This window comes from Onychostoma macrolepis, chromosome 25 (genome assembly GCF_012432095.1).
Source record: "Onychostoma macrolepis isolate SWU-2019 chromosome 25, ASM1243209v1, whole genome shotgun sequence".
Taxonomy (NCBI): Eukaryota; Metazoa; Chordata; class Actinopteri; order Cypriniformes; family Cyprinidae; genus Onychostoma; species Onychostoma macrolepis.
In genome coordinates this window covers 15,102,983-15,120,969 of record NC_081179.1, presented here as the reverse complement: position 1 = coordinate 15,120,969, position 17,987 = coordinate 15,102,983, and the positions used below count along the sequence as shown (strand labels likewise).

General features: G+C 33.2%; 1 protein-coding gene across 8 annotated transcripts in view; it reads left to right on the top strand.

Moving 5' to 3' along the window:
* Positions 1–17,987, top strand: part of cadps2 (Ca++-dependent secretion activator 2) — a 167,886-nt gene that overhangs the window by 136,564 nt on the left and 13,335 nt on the right. For 4 of the 8 annotated variants that reach the window (XR_009269303.1, XM_058766607.1, XM_058766609.1 and 1 more), the window contains exons 17-21: positions 1,260–1,363; positions 6,691–6,847; positions 11,973–12,114; positions 13,903–14,007; positions 16,205–16,234. Coding sequence is in view for 7 of the 8 variants with exons in the window: in XM_058766607.1 (XP_058622590.1) it covers positions 1,260–1,363; positions 6,691–6,847; positions 11,973–12,114; positions 13,903–14,007; positions 16,205–16,234 (538 nt within the window). In the remaining variant the exon portion in view is untranslated. The remainder of the gene's footprint in view (positions 1–1,259; positions 1,364–6,690; positions 6,848–11,972; positions 12,115–13,902; positions 14,008–16,204; positions 16,235–17,987) is intronic. The other 4 variants (XM_058766608.1, XM_058766611.1, XM_058766610.1 and 1 more) reach the window with 4 other exon arrangements.

Here is a 17,987-nt window from a genome sequence, read left to right as displayed (position 1 = left end):
CGAACGAGCTGTCAAACGAAATACGTCAAAGCGAATGTTCTTTCACTCCACTTGTCCTGAAAACAGACTCGAGCATGAACACAAATCTTTATACTTTATCCAGTGTAAACAAGATAGCGGCAGTGATTGTAATTTCTATTTGTTTTTGACGCGACATGACTCTCGCATTCAGAGTAATCAAGTGTCAGCCATTAGTGACTGAACGCCAGTGGGCGGGGCCTATGTCGATGTGACGCTCTGGGGGTGGTATTTATACAAACAACTGGGGCTATCTGACGTCACCTTGTCCCATAGTATATTAGATATACTGTATATTAGATGCGTGCAGGTCTTAAAGGGACAGTAGCCTATTAAACATGCAGCTGACTGTCATTACAGGGATAGTTTACCCTTAAATTTAATTTCTGTCATTATTTTCTCACTCACATGTTGTCCCAAACCTGTATTAATTTCTTTTTTGTGCTGAACACAAAAGAAAATATTTTGAAGAATGTGGGTAACCAAACAGTTGCTGGTCCAGATTCAATTTGATAGTAGGAAAAAAATATGGAAGTCACTGTGGACCAGCAACTGTTTGGTTTTCCACGTTCTTCAAAATAGCATTTATGTTCAACAGAAGAAAGAAACTCAATTCAGGTTTAAAACAACTTTTGAGTGAGTAAATGATGGTATAAAAATAAAATACTATGACAGAATTGACAGACAGATGACAGAAGTTTTATTTTTGGGTGAACTATTCCTTTAACGATAATAAAACAACAAAACGCAAAGAGAAAAATCACTCACTATTCTTGACTGAAGAACTTTAATACAGTTGCTTTAGGTATCAGTCTATATAGTGTTTTACTTTTATATTTGTCCACTTTGGCCTAAATATCTACCTTTTTTTTTTTTTTTTTCGTTACCTTGAAAAGCTTTGTCTTTATGATAGGGAAATTAGTTTGGCTGTAATGGTCAGACAACATGTATAACAGAATAACCAACATGACACAATCGTGATATTTCTAAAACAAAATCGTGATATATTTTTTCCATATCGCCCACCCCTATCATGTCATGACCCCTTTAACTGACAGCAAGTTAAATCCAGGGTTTTAAACGTAAACTTAAAATTGTGATAGTTTGTCAAAATTATAATTTTTTTAAGTAAAGCTGAAAAGGTCCTTATTGTTGAGCCTTTTTGATACATTGATTTTTGATCTTAAACATGTTTGGAGGGGTTGACAACTAGTGTGAATGTTGTGATGTCTGTATTTCAGCAGACAGCAGTCAGGCATCTCCAGAGAAAAGGCTGGAGGACATGATCAGACTAGGAGAGCTGTGTATGGAAGTGTTACAACAGAATGACGAGCATCACTCTGAGGTAAAACCCACAGAACATCTCTTCATAAAGACTGGCTTCCGGTGGTGTGTTGTCTCAGCCCAAACTCTTTCCTGCTGAGAAAGCCTTCATTTAGTCTTTGTATCAATGCTTTTTCTTCCTTGTTTCTATATTCCGCACCAGCAGCATTGATCTTGTGATGTCCCTTTACAACATATGTTCAAAGAAGCCTTCAGTCACGTAGACAGAGAATCAATCTTTGTTTATCATCAGGCCTTTTGGCGTTGCATGTTGCTCCAGAAGGTATTGCATGATCATTTCAGAGCAGACTCGTGATCATTTACCGTCTCGCTGTCCATTTACTTCGCCACGTTGCCATAACAGCTGTTAGCGAGTGACAGCTTACCCGTCCAATGCCAGCTCATAGTAGCGGCGCAGGAAAACAACACCCACGGCCCATCTGCACAGGGCCAGCGCCCGCTAACGCTCCCACGCCAACATTCAGAAAATACAAGATCGAAGGGAACTGATCAATCCTAGGTGCTCAGGCTTCGCTGACAGAGATGTGATCATTTTGCTAAATAAAAATGTGAATGTAGACATCTGCTCGCAAGGCACCGACTATTTTTAGTCCTCAAGCTTCCAACAGCTGTCACAGACGACAGAGACAATGATGCCATAACGCTTGTGCCTAACAAGACAAATGTCCCACATGCTGTCACTAAGGAAACATCAAGGTGTGTGTGCGTGGTGCGCTCAGATCTACATTAGTGAAATTATTTTCACGCTAGCAGTTTGTACAGTGAAAGCAAGGAGTAAAAACATTGTCTCATACAGTGTGTAATGCGTTTTCAGTGTTTGAATGCAAATGTTGAATGAATGGAAGAAAACATAATGTTTGTCTATCTGATATTTCTCTCTCTTTCTCTCATCTGCTTCTATGTTTATAAATGCATTAGGGAAGAGAGGTAAGAATCTTATATTTCACTCTCATGTTGTGTTGTGCTGTCATTAACAAGAAATACACGGCAGCTTCTCTTTGGACATCCCCATTTATTTTATCAGTTATGATTTTACAAGCAGATTGGATATACAGATTGGAAAAAATCCTAAAATTGATATTTTTTAATACATTTATTCTGCAAGGATGCATTAAATTAATCAAAAGTGACAGTAAAGACATTTACAATGTTACAAAATGTCTATTTCAAATAAACTTATATTCATCAAGGAATCCTGAAAAATGGAACATGGTTTCCACAGAAATATTAAGCAGCACAATTGTTTTCGATATTGATAATAATAAAAAATGTTTCTTGGGCAGCAAATATTAGAATGATTTCTGAAGGATCATGTGACTCTGAAGACTGGAGTAATGATGCTGAAAATTCAGCTTAGTATGACAGGAATAAATTACAGTTTACTATATATTCAAAAAAATAAATAAATAAAAAGTTCTTCTAAATTGCAATAATATTTAACATTTTTACTGTATTTTTGATTCAATCTTTTTAACCCCAAACCTTTGAACAGTAGTATGGGTTTGTGTGTTTGTTTGTTTTTTTTTTCAGTTATTTTATATTAAAATAAATGTATAGTGTATATAGTATACATAATGTGTAATGTTTATATATTAATGCATTATTTATATTTAGTATAGATATTTAGTTATTTTATATTTTCAAAATATTTATATTAATGTGATGCAATATTTATATTTAATATATAAAGAGTTCATTTGCAAAAACAGATGACTCCATTTTTAACAGTTCTCAGAAATCATGTTTTTTCATAGTGCAAAACAAAACAATTTCAATTAATCTCAATCAAACTGCAGTTGGGTTATTTTGATTAGGTAAAAAAATAATTTAAAAAAATACAGCTAACTAATAAAATAAAACACAATAAAAACATGATAATATAATAAAAAAAACATGATTTTTGAAAATTGTTAAAAACGGAGTTATCTGTTTTTGCAAATAAACACTTCATATGTAATACTCAATTCTGCATAAAAATGTAATAAATCACATGCAATCCAGGCTGAGATTGTTAGGAAATCCTTTATATGGAGATGGTTTGGTTGTGTATTATGCTAATTACTAACTGTGGATATTATAACATGAGTAAGTATATTTTACGAGGTGGCTGATTCGTACAAATTCATACGACCTCACACATACAAATTCATGCGATTTTTGCTAAATCGTACGTATTTTACGAGATGCACAATTTGTATGAATTTGTACGAATTACCTACACCTAACCCCACCCCTAAACCTACCCATCTCTGGGGTCTAGACAAAGCGTACAAAAGTGTACGAGTGAGGTCGTACAAATTAGCCACCTCGTAAAATACGTACGAATTGGTCGTGAGATAGCGCTGGAAAAAATTTATATATATAGTTTGTGTGAGAATCTTTCTGCAAATATAAATTTAAACCCTTCTACACAATTATTAGTGAATGAGACTCACTGTCTTATTTATTTTTTATTGTATCTTCGTGAAAGGACATTTTAAGATAACAACGTCAATAACATAAATAGTGAAATAAAACCGAAAGCTGCGATGTGCAATGTGCGAAACATATTTTCCAGTAGTTGTTTAACAGTTTACCTCACAACTAGCCAACAATCCAGACACATTCATCGAAGCAACAAAAAAAAGAGTCTAGTCTAGTTATTAAAAATATATTTTTTTACTTTAATAGGGAAGGAGTTTTGAGTATGTTTGAGATTGAAACAGATTCAGCTGTGAACGATTCGTTTTACTGTGTGTCAGCTCTACACCGTACAAAAACCAGTCTCTGAAAGCCCTTAAGACAAGCTCCCTCAAGGCCAGTGACTGTAAAACATCAAGTCAGACAAGAGTGACGTTCACACACACACACACACACACACACACACGAATGAATATCCGTACACAATAGCACCCTTCAATAAGTCAGCATTCTCCTCTCCACCGCATATTCTTTGCTGTGACTGATTGCACTTTTATCCCCATTGCTCGACGCCGAACGCTTTGGACGGAAAGTTCTTGGCTCGCACGCCGGCATAAAGAATACAAGACAACATGGACAGGCTTTCTTTGACGCTCTCAATTAAGTTAGCTGCAGCCGTCCCCAGGAATCAGCCTGTGGAAGAATGCGAAGAGAGAAATGCATTGATAGACTTGGATCTTTTCAGAAGGGCCTTCAGTGCACATACTGGCAGACAATACAGAGCTCGACACAATGTAGGAGGACGTTGCTGAATTTTTCCCTTTTCTCAGGAGAATTCAGCAGGATTTATGTGCTCTGGTCTGCTGCAGTCCACCAAAAAAGACACGTGGATGGCTAATTGTCCTTTTTTGAACTTAAGCCTTTTCGGTAGCAGTATTCTGTTACTGTCTAGGAAAGTACAGGTAGTACAGGACCCTTTTCCAGATGTGGAACGGTTTAAAAGACAACAGACTTGATTTGATGTGCATGTGATTGTGATTGTTACCTTCCACATTTAAATACTTTGGATGTTTATTTATGTGAAAGAGGTTGAAATTGAGTCAAATGTAATTTCTATTTTTTCAAATGGCCCGTAGTATGGTGTTTGCTAGTAATTTACACATTAACACACAAAACGAATTTAGCTAAATTTTGAAGTAGAAAGACTAAAGTAGTATTTTCTTCTAAGACATACTCCAGTTATTTTATTTTATTTATTTATTTTTTGTATTATTTTATCCTGGTACCAAGTATGGAAAATCCCTTCTTTAGTGGAAAATTGCATTCAAATTTAAAGTTGCTCTGCAAAATTTTGCTGGCGAAATCCAGTCATTTCAAATGGATTCTGCACAGTCAGTTTAATTTAATGTGTCACTTGACATTTCTTTGTAATTTATTCAGTGCAATACCAATTTTATAGTGAAAAATTGATTCAAAGTAAATCATAAAAACATTTTAGAAAAAAATACAACATTTAGCTTCTTTTCAAGGTCACATCATTGTATTGCTTGACTTCTGCTGGCTTTAGTTTCATGAATTCCGTGTTGTATTGTGCTTTGTTGTCAGTATCAAAGTATTATGTACCATGTTTAGCTCTCAGTGTTGTCTCTCTGTTGTTATACTTTGGCATTATTGTTTGTGATTGTGTGTTGCACATATTTGTAGTATTTTACATATTAATGGGTGATTCTGTTCTTATAAGGGGAAACTTTGTCCATTAGGATAATTTTAAGAATGCATTTATAAAAAAGATTTTAGTTTTAGATAGATAGATAGATAGATAGATATATATAGATGGTTTTTAATATTTCCTCCACTCAGGTGTTTTAATTCCCCTTCTATAATATGCTAAATGAATAAAAATATTGCAATCAGGGAAAGTTCTTCTTTGCACTTAAAAAATAAAAGTGAGAGCTTAAATATATTTTTAATTTATTTGTGTATTTTATACGTTTGTGTATAATTTGATGGTCCCCAATAGATCATTTTAATTGAGAAACATTTTTTAAATAGAAAGTTAATTGACAACTGTCTCTCTTGTTGTTTTCACAAGTCAAATATTTACCAGGTTTTTGCTAAAAACTTAAAATAAATAAATAATAATAATAATTACCAAAATGTACTTGATGGCCAATCAAGGCCAGGATCAGATCTTTGTTCCAGGGAGGGTTATTATCGTTAACTAAAACTAAAACCATTAAAACAATTAGACTTTGAAATAAACATTGAAACAACATAAACTGTAATAAAATAATTAAATAAAGAAATTACAATATAAACATTTATTTTATTTCAGCTTGTTGCTAAGGTAGCATTTCTCATTTTAATTTAGTATAACATGAAGTACTAAAATAACTAAAACTAATAAATAAATATTAATAAAACAGACAAATTAAAAATATCCAATGAAAATGACAAACACACAACAAAATTACTGAAACTTAATCTAAAATTTCTGTATCACCATTTCCACAGAACACATATTTTTCAACATTGATAATAATAAACATTTCTTGAGCACCAAATCAGCATATTAGATTGATTTCTGAAGGATCATGTGACATTTTCTGACAACAGAAAATCTGAAAATAAAATCAATTAAAAATACTAACTATAATAATAATAATAATAAATAGTAAAATAACCTGTTAAATGTTTAACATGGACAAAACAAGTCAAAAGTGTTCCTAACTGAAGAGTCACCCTAATACACTTAAAAATAAAGGTTCACAGCAATGCCATAGAAGAACTGGTTTTTCTTAATGTGTAGAATATTTAAATAGTCTAAAGAACCTTTTGTGGAATGAAAAAGTTCCATGGATGGTAAAGGTTCTTTGTGGAACCATTGATGAACTTTTATTTTTAAGAGTGTATGTCTGTATTTCGCAGGCCTTCTCCTGGTGGCCAGAGGCGATGGGGGAGCACGCCGAGACCTTCCTGTCTCTGTACACGGTGGACATGGACGCAGCATTGGCCGTCCAGCCGCAGGACTCCTGGGACAGTTTCCCTCTCTTTCAGCTGCTCAACAACTTCCTCCGAACTGACCGTGTGTAGTGTTTACCTTCTTTCTCCCCCCTTTCTTCCGCTCCCGTTTGTCCAAAGTTCTGCTCACATGTTCTCCCTGCTAAGCGTGCTAATTAACACCAGTGTCGCCTCGGAAAATAATACTTGTTAGGCAAGCAGGTTAACATGCTGTGCTCTGTTATTGTCATCATGCTAATTAGATATACAATGTGATCGGTTAGTGGCACTGGAGGGTAAATTATCTCCATGTCACCTGAATTCTGGACATTTTGCAAATCCAAGTGTCCGACATATGACCTGAGCACCCGGTATCTCTCGTAATCAACAAGAAATTTTCCGTGAAACAGTTTTGAGTACTTCACAACATGAAGTTAATTGTGCGAGGAGCTTTTGGTCTATTGATAGAACAGATCTAGAGCCAAGTTGAAGTTACAAAGATTGTTTAGCATGATTGCGACATTTGCGACGGTGATAAAGAGATTTGCTTTACTGTCTCGTTCAAACAGCAGTTGATTTGGAATAGATACGGTTGGTTATCTAGGGAGCATGACAATGGAAACGGCAGCCTCTAATAACACAGACAGTTGGCAAAAAGATATAGGGAACTCCCACACTGTTTCATACATGAACTTTCTTGTAGGAGATCCAGTCGTATTGCTTTCCTCTGCCCTGTTCTCACTAAATTAATCTCAGTAAATGAATCTCTTTTATTCTTAAAGGTAAAATTGTAATGAGCAAAGCCTATTGGCGAATATTTTAAAATTGTCTGTTACAATTGGCAGATTTAAAGGAATAATTCACCCAGAAATTAATATTTTGTCATTTACTCAACCTTTGTTGTTTCAGACTCGTGAATGATTGAGAGATTTAGCAGAATGCTCACGCTGCTCTTTTCCATTTAAAAAAAAAAAAAATGTAAATCACTCCAACATGACTGAAAAATACAAGCACTTCTGAAACAATATAATAGCCATACAATAATTACTACTACTTGATTTAATAATTTTTTTTTATTCAGCAAGGATGCATTACATTGATTAAAAGTGACAGTAAAGACATTTATAATGTCACAAAGATTTGATTTCAAATAAATGCTGTTCTTTTGAACTTTATATTCATCAAAGAATCATTAAAAATCACAGAAATATCAAGCAGCGCAATTGTTTTTAGCATTGATAGTAATAAGAAATGTTTCTTGGTCATCAAATCAGCATATTAGAATGATTTCTGAAGGAATGGAATGATGCTGAAAATTCAAATTAATTCAATTTTAAAGTTAATTTAAATTGTAATAATATTTCACATTTTTATTGTTTTTACTGTATTTTTGAACAAATAACTGCAGCCTTGGTGAATTTTTTATTTATTTATTTTTTGTGAACAATGACAGAATATTGAATCATTTCTCTGGTTCATCATGGCACAATGTCATTGTCAGGAGGACATCTAATAATTGTTCATGGAGTACATGTGAAATATTTCTGAAATATTAGACACAAAAGTTAAAAATGTAATATAAAAAGGAATTACATTTTATCCAAAAAATTCGAGACTGGCCGAATGAGATCAAATTCAAATCGCCTAAAAAATGTGGTATTATTTGGGACATTTAAAATAGTTGCACAAAAATCTCAATGCTACCTTGACTTTTTGAAACTTTTCTTGACAATTCCGTTATTTAGAGTATATACTGTACATCTTAATTTGGCTCTGAATTCATCAGATGTTAAGCCTTAGAGCAACCAAATGAGAGTCGTAGCAGATAACACTGTAGCATATTACAAATGAAATCTCTAATTTTCCTGATTTCAGACAGGGATTAGTTTCAGTTGTGCGTGCTTTTTACAGTTTTGAGTCTGTGCACATGACAAAAAAAATTGTTGTGACATTGACACTAAATGCTCAAATGAGTTTCATCATTGTTAAATGGTTGGGAAATGAGCTCAAATACTCATGAGAGTAAAAAGGCTAGTGTTAATGATGAAGAACAGAGAGATGGGAATTACACTTAATGATGCCTGAGGAGACATGAATCTCTCTCTCTCTCTCTCTCTCTGTCAGACCCCTTTTTCCTTCTAAGTGCTTTAATTACATTGAGTGTATTTACATGTACAGGAGAGTGGGGTAAGCTGTGCCACTTTTCACATATGGTATGTTGTCCTCTATGTCAAATGAATGGAGAGATGAGAGGTAAAGTAATTATATTTCAGGCTGTATGCAATCAACTGAAAAGAGAAGAAAGTGTCTATAGCATAGAAATGTTATTTTTCAAAACGTCGGTGAAAAACGTGAACAATTAACATGAATGTGAAACATATTTTATATGTGTTATGCATTTTAAATTAGTTTTCATTTAAAAACAATAGCGTACATTTATAAGACTATACATTGTGTTTTATAGCTTTGGTGTTAAATTACAGAAAAGTAGTTACCGTATTGACCCGAATATAAGACGATGTTTTTTCCTTGGAAATACATCTGAAAAAACGCGTTCGTCTTATATTCAGGGTCTAGACTTTGACATGTCAATAATACACCCACAACAATAGGTGGTGCCAAAAACGCATAAAACGAGTGTGCCATGAAATATGTAATGTAATGTGTGTTGTAAAGATCGCGAATGAAAACAAATGAAAAAGAAAAGCTTACAGCAGCATGATCGTGACTGTCATGTTAGCCTGATGGGAACAAACTTCCTCTGTAAGTGATTTTAAAACATAAGACAGTACCCAGATTTGAACACTACAATAAGATTTCACGTCTACTGATAATAACATTTTGGTAGGCTACTATGAGTTGGATAGCCTAATTGTTATATAATTCAGATGGGCTACCTGTTATTTCAATGGTATATCAAAATGTTCCAATGTCATTGTTGGTACATTTTACCAGTATTAACCATACTTTCAAAACAAAAATTTGAATTGGAAAAATATGCAATATGAAAATAATTTAATAAATGTGTTTTACAGAGAGAGGAAAAAAAGAAAGAAAAAAAAAACAAGATTTGGTTTTCAAAAAGCCTTTTTCCAACAGTTACATCTGGAAAAAGGGGGGTCGTCTTATAATCAGGGTCGTCTTATATTCGGGACAATACGGTAATTGTAAACTATTTTAATACAGTGGCTGACTGTAAATTTCTTTCATCTTTCTCTCTCTTATCTTAATCTCTCAACATTTTTTCATCTTTCAGAAAGTCAGAGAAATGCTATTGTGGATTTTTTTCTTTCATTTGCCTTTGGAGTATACAAAAACATATTTGTTGTAGTTTATGTTCACCACTATAATTGAATAGACATTACATTATAACTACGTGTGTATTATTATGTATTTCTGAAATTTGAAAAGGGTCCATTTTACAAACCTTTTCCAAGGTCTTGTTTTATTTGTGTTTTTATAAATATTTGAATATAATATATTTTATATAATATATTTTAGCGATAATAATAATATTTTACAACTTGGATAATTATTATATATTTTATAATATTATATATTTCTCTGACCTAATTAAAATAGTTTTACTATTATTATTTTTAAGCATTTTTTGTTATTTTTCAATGCTGTCAAAATTAGTGTGTTAAGGCAGGTGATTCATTTTTCCAATTTAACGGCGTTAAAAATATTTAACGCAGGGGCGGAGCCTAGGGTTGGCCACCCCACTCACAACTGCGGCTTCTGTCTCTGTTTTCTTGAAAAGAATTGCATTTATTTAGATGTACAGAACATCTGTATGACCAAATTAAACAGGAGACTTTTCAGATGCGCTCCATTCTGCCTCAGTGCCAGGCGCTAGTCAAACGAGCGCTGAAAAACGGTACAGATGATGAGGAGCTTCAGTAGAACATCAGTGAACTGCGGTCAGATGAGATGTTGTCAGGCCATATGTCTGTAGAAACAAATTTTCCTGTCCTGTCAGCCGTTATACTGAACTACAAGTGCATGCTTTTCAATTGCGCGCACAAATACAGTGGCGTGCGCTACCTGTCGTCTGTATCATTTCATAATAAAACACAAATGGAACTACAAGCATGCGTGTCAGATCCACGTCACGTTCAGCAGCGGCAGCTCTTAAAGTAATAGCAGCCAAATAACATAATAACCAGCTGCTGTGATGTCTGTTCATCAAGAACAAAAGAAAAAAAGAGGAAATCATTAACTTTTGTAGCTTTAAGTATTCAGCTATATTTGATTTAGAATTTAGTGTTTGATAACTTTATTCAATTTCTGTATATTTCCTACTTGCTGAAGGGCACAGGTAGCTAAATATGACATTTATTATAATGGGTTTATGTGAAGATTGTTTTAAGTTCACTTAAATTAGAAGTTTATTTTTTAAAGTCTAGCAAATGTTAAGATTGATAGCTCTCAATTACACTATAATGTTGAATGGCTATAGTCAATGATTAAATATTAGGGAAAAAAATAAAATTTCCTAGAGAGATCAGTAGTATTGGTATCAGTGATACTCGCCTTGAAAGGTGAAAAAGTCATAAAAAAAGATGCCACTTTAAATGTCTTTATGTTGTTTCTACATTAATTTGAAGATTGAATGTGAAACGATTGCAATATAAAAGTATATTTAAAAGCTTTAATGTTTTTAGGTGGGGTTAATCTCAATTTCAGAAAAATGTGCGATTAATTAGTAAATTTTTTTAATCGATTGACAGCACTATTATTTTTCTAAAAAGTGACAAACATTACCTACAATTTGCTAGATTAAGGGTGTGACACATCTATACAACATAACAATACTCCAAAAACAATACTCTAAAAACCTTTAGTCATTTATGTGCAAATGAGCAGCTCCACAACACAATGAAACCATGTTTACATGATATTCAGAAATCATTCCAATTGTTATGCAAATAAATTCACTAATTTGTTTCATTAGTTTAGTTCCTTGTTTTTCAACGCCATAAAAAAACTGTATATTTTATATTAAATTAGTTATTTAGATTATTAATTTATTAATTACTATTAATTAAAAAATGATTACAGTTGTCAATGATTTCTGCAACGGTCATTCTAGATTTATTTCCACTGCAGGATAGCATTGCTCACAATATTTTGCCTGATAATGTACTGTAAGTTGCACAACTGTCAATATTATTGTAAAGTCTTCATTCATGCTTCATGTTCTCCAGCTCACCTGTGCAATGGAACGTTCCATAAGCACCTCCAGGACCTGTACATCCCTCTGGTGGTGCGCTACATTGACCTGATGGAGTCGTCAATAGCTCAGTCTATTCATCGTGGCTTTGAACAGGAGACGTGGCAGTCTGTGAAGTAAGAGCCCATTTAATGTCAAGCCATTAGAGTGCAATGTGATTTTATATATGTATGTTTTCTTATTGATTCTCTTTGCATTTAAGCGAACTGTGTTGGGCTATTTCTAGCAAACCTATCAACTTGTTCATGTTTCAGAGATGATTGGAGGGAGGTGAAAGAATGGAGCCTCAAAGATTGTCTTCATCCTTTTCTATTAATGCTTTGTTCTTTTCTGATTTACTTCACAGTTTCTTTTTGTTCTCACCATGTTTAATTTGATGGGACTGAACACAAGGCTGTGAGGTGCAGATGTGAAGTCTGTATGTCGTGCTGTCGTATACATGGGTCGTGATGATACGGTTGACCAAACAATTTCCTGTGGATGCAAAATTTAAGAAAAGATTGTCTGTGAAAATTAGATCTTACCTAAGACCGTAACACTCATGTTCTGATGAGAATGACTTTACTGTTTTATGTTTGGAGTCCCAATGACCCCTGTGTTGTGCATGTAAAAATAGCAATAATCATAACAATAATTTCCCTTTAAGTTCCTCTGACCTAATCAAAAACTTCTTCTTTTAATAATAATTATAATAATAGCAATTACCTATTTATTATTATTAATATTATTAATTATATATATATATATATATATATATATATATATATATATATATATATATATATATATATATGTGTGTGTGTGTGTGTGTGTATTATTTATAATATTCAGTAAATAAATAAACTGAAACTATTAATAGTATTACTATTATATTTTTACATTTAATAATTAAATACTATTATTATTACTACAACTTTTATTAATATTTATATTTTATTTATTATAATAATAATAATAATTATAATAAAAATAATAAAATCCATATTTATTAATTATTATTATTAGTAGCAGTAGTAGTCAATTATAAGTAATTAAACATTTAAATATTTTTATTTATTATTATCATTATTTGTCTATTAAATTTCTCTGACCTAATCAAAATATTTATTATTATTATTATTATTATTATTATATTTTATTTATAATAATAATAATTAATCTAAATAATTAAATAATTACTACTACTAATAATAATAAGAGTTGTTGTTGTTGTTAATTATTATATATTATTATTATTACTGAAGTTTTAACTCTCTTATAACCATTTGTAAGCAGTTAATATAATCATTTGCCTTACATTTTCTCTGACATAATAAACTAATTTAGTATTTTGCCTGTTGTTGCTGTTATTAATTATTATTATATATTTATTTTTATATATTTATTTTTGAAGCTTTAGCTCTTTTATAATAATTTGTAAGCGCTTAAAATAATAATAATAAATAATCATCATAATAATTAACAATAATAATAGTTGTTGTTATTGTTGTTGTTATTATTATTATTATTATGTATAATGGTTACATATTATTCATTTTTAATTCAACTTTAACTGTACTTTTCTTTACCACAAAGTAGACATGAACTTTTCACAAAATATTACTGTTATCCATTCTAGTTATGTTTTTACACACACTGAAAGATAATGCGATTTAAAAAAAAAAAAAAAAAAAAGTATTTTATATCTGGGGTCTCTATATCTGGCGACTCCAAACTGAACATGACAGTTAAAACAATATGGCATTGAACAGACTGTTATGTCTCATTAAACATGCCGTCTTCTCTAATTAAGGTGCATTTCTTCCCTGTCAGTAAGTTTCTGATTCCTCAGAATGATCAGTCATCCGCCGGTTATTCTCTTATTGTCGGACTCCTCTGCTCTTTTACTCTCTGATCTCCGGCAGGACCATCACCAACAATCTGCCCAGAGTTCCCAACCTGCCTCTTAACCTCCCTCAGATGCCCAGCTTCTCGGCCCCTTCCTGGATGGGGCCGCTGTGTGACAGCACGTGTGTATGGGCCAGCTGGGCACCATCACTGCTTACTGCTCTTGACATATGCTTATTATAGCGTCTTCAGGCCTTAAAACCATTCAAATATATTTAAATCACGGGAAAGAGATTGTGGCAGAGGTGGAAAGAGTACGAAAATATTTTACTCAAGTAAAAGTACCATTACATTAATTAAATTTTACTTAAGTACAAGTAAAAGTACCAGTCTAAAAATCTACTCAAGTAAAAGTAAAAAGTAGCTAATTTAAAATTAACTTTAAAATTAAAAATTACTTGTTAACAGTGGGTGTCAAACTCAGTTCCTGGAGGGCCACAGCCCTACACAGTACAGATATAACCCTAATTAAATACATCTGATCCAGCTAATCTAATCATTTAGGCTTATTTGAAAACTACATGGTATGTGTGTTGGAGCAGGGTTGGAACTAAACTCGAGAAAAACGGCACTCTTCGTGTGATATTGATTTACTATATGAAATGATATAAATATTCCGTGATCATTTTAAATGCATTTAAACACACTGAATCACGCAGTGAATTTTTGGCTAAATACTGATAATGTCAAATTGCACATCGTTAGAACAATAATTACGATATTATCGCAGACGATATATCGCATACCCTTGCACCACTGTCTTTTTGGCTAATTTGTGCAAAACCTTTTGCTAAACTGCCAAAGCTTAATTTTAACCACCAATGCAATGATGCAAGTATTTATACTTACCTCTACATGCTTGCGAAGGGTTGATGTCGATATTTATAAGCTGCTAGTTTGGTTTCCCTAGGCAAACAGCTTACACTGCATAATAGTGCATAAACATGGCCAGGGGTTCACTTCATTTCCTTCGAGTTCAACTTCAGCAACTTCCTTCGAGTTCAACTTCAACTGATTTTAGCGCCAGTTTGTTCTCCTGCCCTTTATTTACTGAAGTAGTTTCCAGGGAGCGATAAGTAAAAGTAAAATTACAGATTTTAAAAATTACTTTAAAAAGTAGAAGTACACAAAAAAGCTACTCAATTACAGTAACGCGAGTAAATGTAATTCGTTACTTTCCACCTCTGGATTGTGGCATATGCATTTGTAATGTGGTAAATACATCAAATATTGCTTCGAGTTGTTGGTTTGGTGAAGCTCAGTTATTGCTATAATAAGCATCTGCATGGTAAATGTCATTGTCATTGTTTTAGCACAATAAATTAGACTTCCAATTTTACTACCCATAAAGTGCATCCGAGATTGCATGACTGTGTGAGTGTTATGATTTGTTTTTTCTGTTGGCTTGGGATGGGAATCAAGGGGTTTTTTTTTTTCTGAACCGGTTCCATTATTTAAAAAATACTTATTCTTGTCAAAAATGTCTGTGTCTGCAAATGGGGATTAAATAAAGTGCTGCAGTGATTGCATTTTTGTAGGCCAACCGATAAGTTAACATCGCCCCGGTACCCCAGCCAAGGAAGAAAAAAAAAAGGGATTTTTCCATTGGTTTTTGTATTACTGCAGAAAATAAGTGACCAACAAAGATAAACACATCTTTATCATCATGATACTCTTCACTACTTTTGAATTTGGAAGCCTAAATACAGTTGCCAGATGTAAAGAGCTATAATAAAATACAGTAATAAAAGTAACACAACTTTTGTTTGTGATTCTTACGAGATTCTTCTTTTTAATGAATTGGCTAAAAAGTCATGTTAAGTCTAAACCAAGTGAGCGATTCACTTGAATCTTGACCTGTTGAATCACTTGTAGTTGTTAAGAGAACCACATGGCAGAATTACTACTTGTTAAATCCACCTTTTTTTATTGTATTAAGTGCTTTAAAATGGTACTTGAATATCAAAAATAATAATATTCTTCTATTCTTCTTCACAAGTACAAAAGAATCGTTCATGAGACCAGAATCATTTTTTTTAGAATCTGAATCATTAAATGACTTATGATTCCCATCCATGTTGCCATCTGTGTATAGATCAGTGCTGGGTGGATTACTTACTGATTACAAAAGACATTGACACTGGTAAAGATCCTGTTTGTGATGTGATTGCTTGAAAACATTGGTGTTGTGTTGTTCATTTTAGTGCGTTTTGTGCCAAAGTGGCTTGGTAACTTATCATTTTTGGGAGCTGCTGTGCTGTGTGGCTTTTTGTGTGATTCATTGGCTAAATTTAACACAGTTATGTATTTGGTTTACAGCGGACAAGGAATTAATTTGCCAGATATTTTGTGAGTACCAGTGATATGATCACATTTCTGTTTGCTGTCTGTTTGGTGTTGTGTTTTCACGAATTCACAGAAACCTGTTTATAAGATGATTCACATGGACAGGCGAGTCTCCATAAACTCCATTTTTCTCCTACATGTGGAGCGCCCAGGTATCATCGGTTCAATCTGCGAGCGTTTAAACCCGCTGTGAGCGTGCGACGATAAACGCCAACACTATTTTCCCTCAACCGCCAGGGGTTATCAGAGTAACACTATAGTATGCTGACCTCAAGCCTTTAGGTTTTATCCTGGCCGAGATGTAAACAGGAGAACTTCTGACAGCTACACAAGCCTAAATAACGTCGGAAAGTTAAGTTACATCCGTCTCAATTAGCCTAAAGAGTGTGAACTGCAAAAGCACACCAGCTTTCAGGCCTGAAACAGTGTCTGTAGTGGGTGTAGTCCTGTGGGTGTCTGTCAGAGGGGACTCTGTGGTTAGCTGCTTGTTAGATTCGGCGAGAACTTTGTGTTCTCCCTCAGGGGGTCTGTTCGTCAGGCGAGAAACTCGTCCATTTGTTCACCCTGCTCGCTCGGGCTCGAGGCGGAGGCGCAGACCCCCGAGGGGGCCCTTACGGACCGTACCGCCACTAATTAATCGAGTGGGAGCTTGTGCTCGCCCCTTTTAATTGCACAGCGGACTTTGCCAAACGATTTATTTTCCCGGACCGCCACTTGTGAAGGTAACAGTCTTTTAACAGTGAGCGGCCTTTTTTAGTTGCGTTGCTGTGTGGACTGCGGTTGACACGGCAGTGCCGCTCCATCTGTCTGGATTGGTGGAGATCTCTTGAGCCCATCAGAACCCAGCGGAGTCACACACAACATCAGTGGAAATTGCTGTCGATCTCAACTTCCTGCAGCTCTTGGAACAGCCGCTCTTAGGCCGATAGTTCTGTCTGATGCAATGTCTTTATGTCAGCTGGGTGCAAGAGAGCGTGACATTTATAGTAACTCTCTCGCTTGATTAGTCATTTGACTGTGCATTTTTCAGTTTCGGAGTGATTTAAGTATTTATTGACAATGGAAGGTGTTTTCACATTTGAATCCTCGGTCACTGAACCCTTTAAGTGCATTTACATGAATTCATTTATCAGACATCTGTATGCAAGTGAGAAATATACGTAGGGGTTACAGTAATGTGAGAAGTGCTATAATGACATGTGAGATCATTTTATCATTAAGGCCAAAACATGAAGCATGAAAATAACAGATTTTTCTTTTTATTAATACTATCTCTGACAATAAAACTGGACTCAGGTATAATTTTTTTTTTACAATTATATATATATATATATATATATATATATATATATATATATATATATATATATATATATATACTTATACTTAATATAATATTTAAGTAATAAATACTATACTATAATATAGAATATATTCAATTTAATATAAATATATTATAAAATTAATATTAATGTATTCATAAGTAGTATAATATTAGAATACAATATTAATGTTCTTATAATATAATTATAATAATGTTATACATAAATATTTCATATTACTATTTTAGTTAAAAGGCAATATTAATATATTAATTATAAAAATATTAGTAATAATCATATAAAATAATAATTACAATATTTCAATATTATAGATTATAATGCTAGAATATAAAATATATTCAGTTTAATATAAATGTAATACAAAATAATTTTATAATAAATATGTAATACAATATTTAATTAATATATTGTAT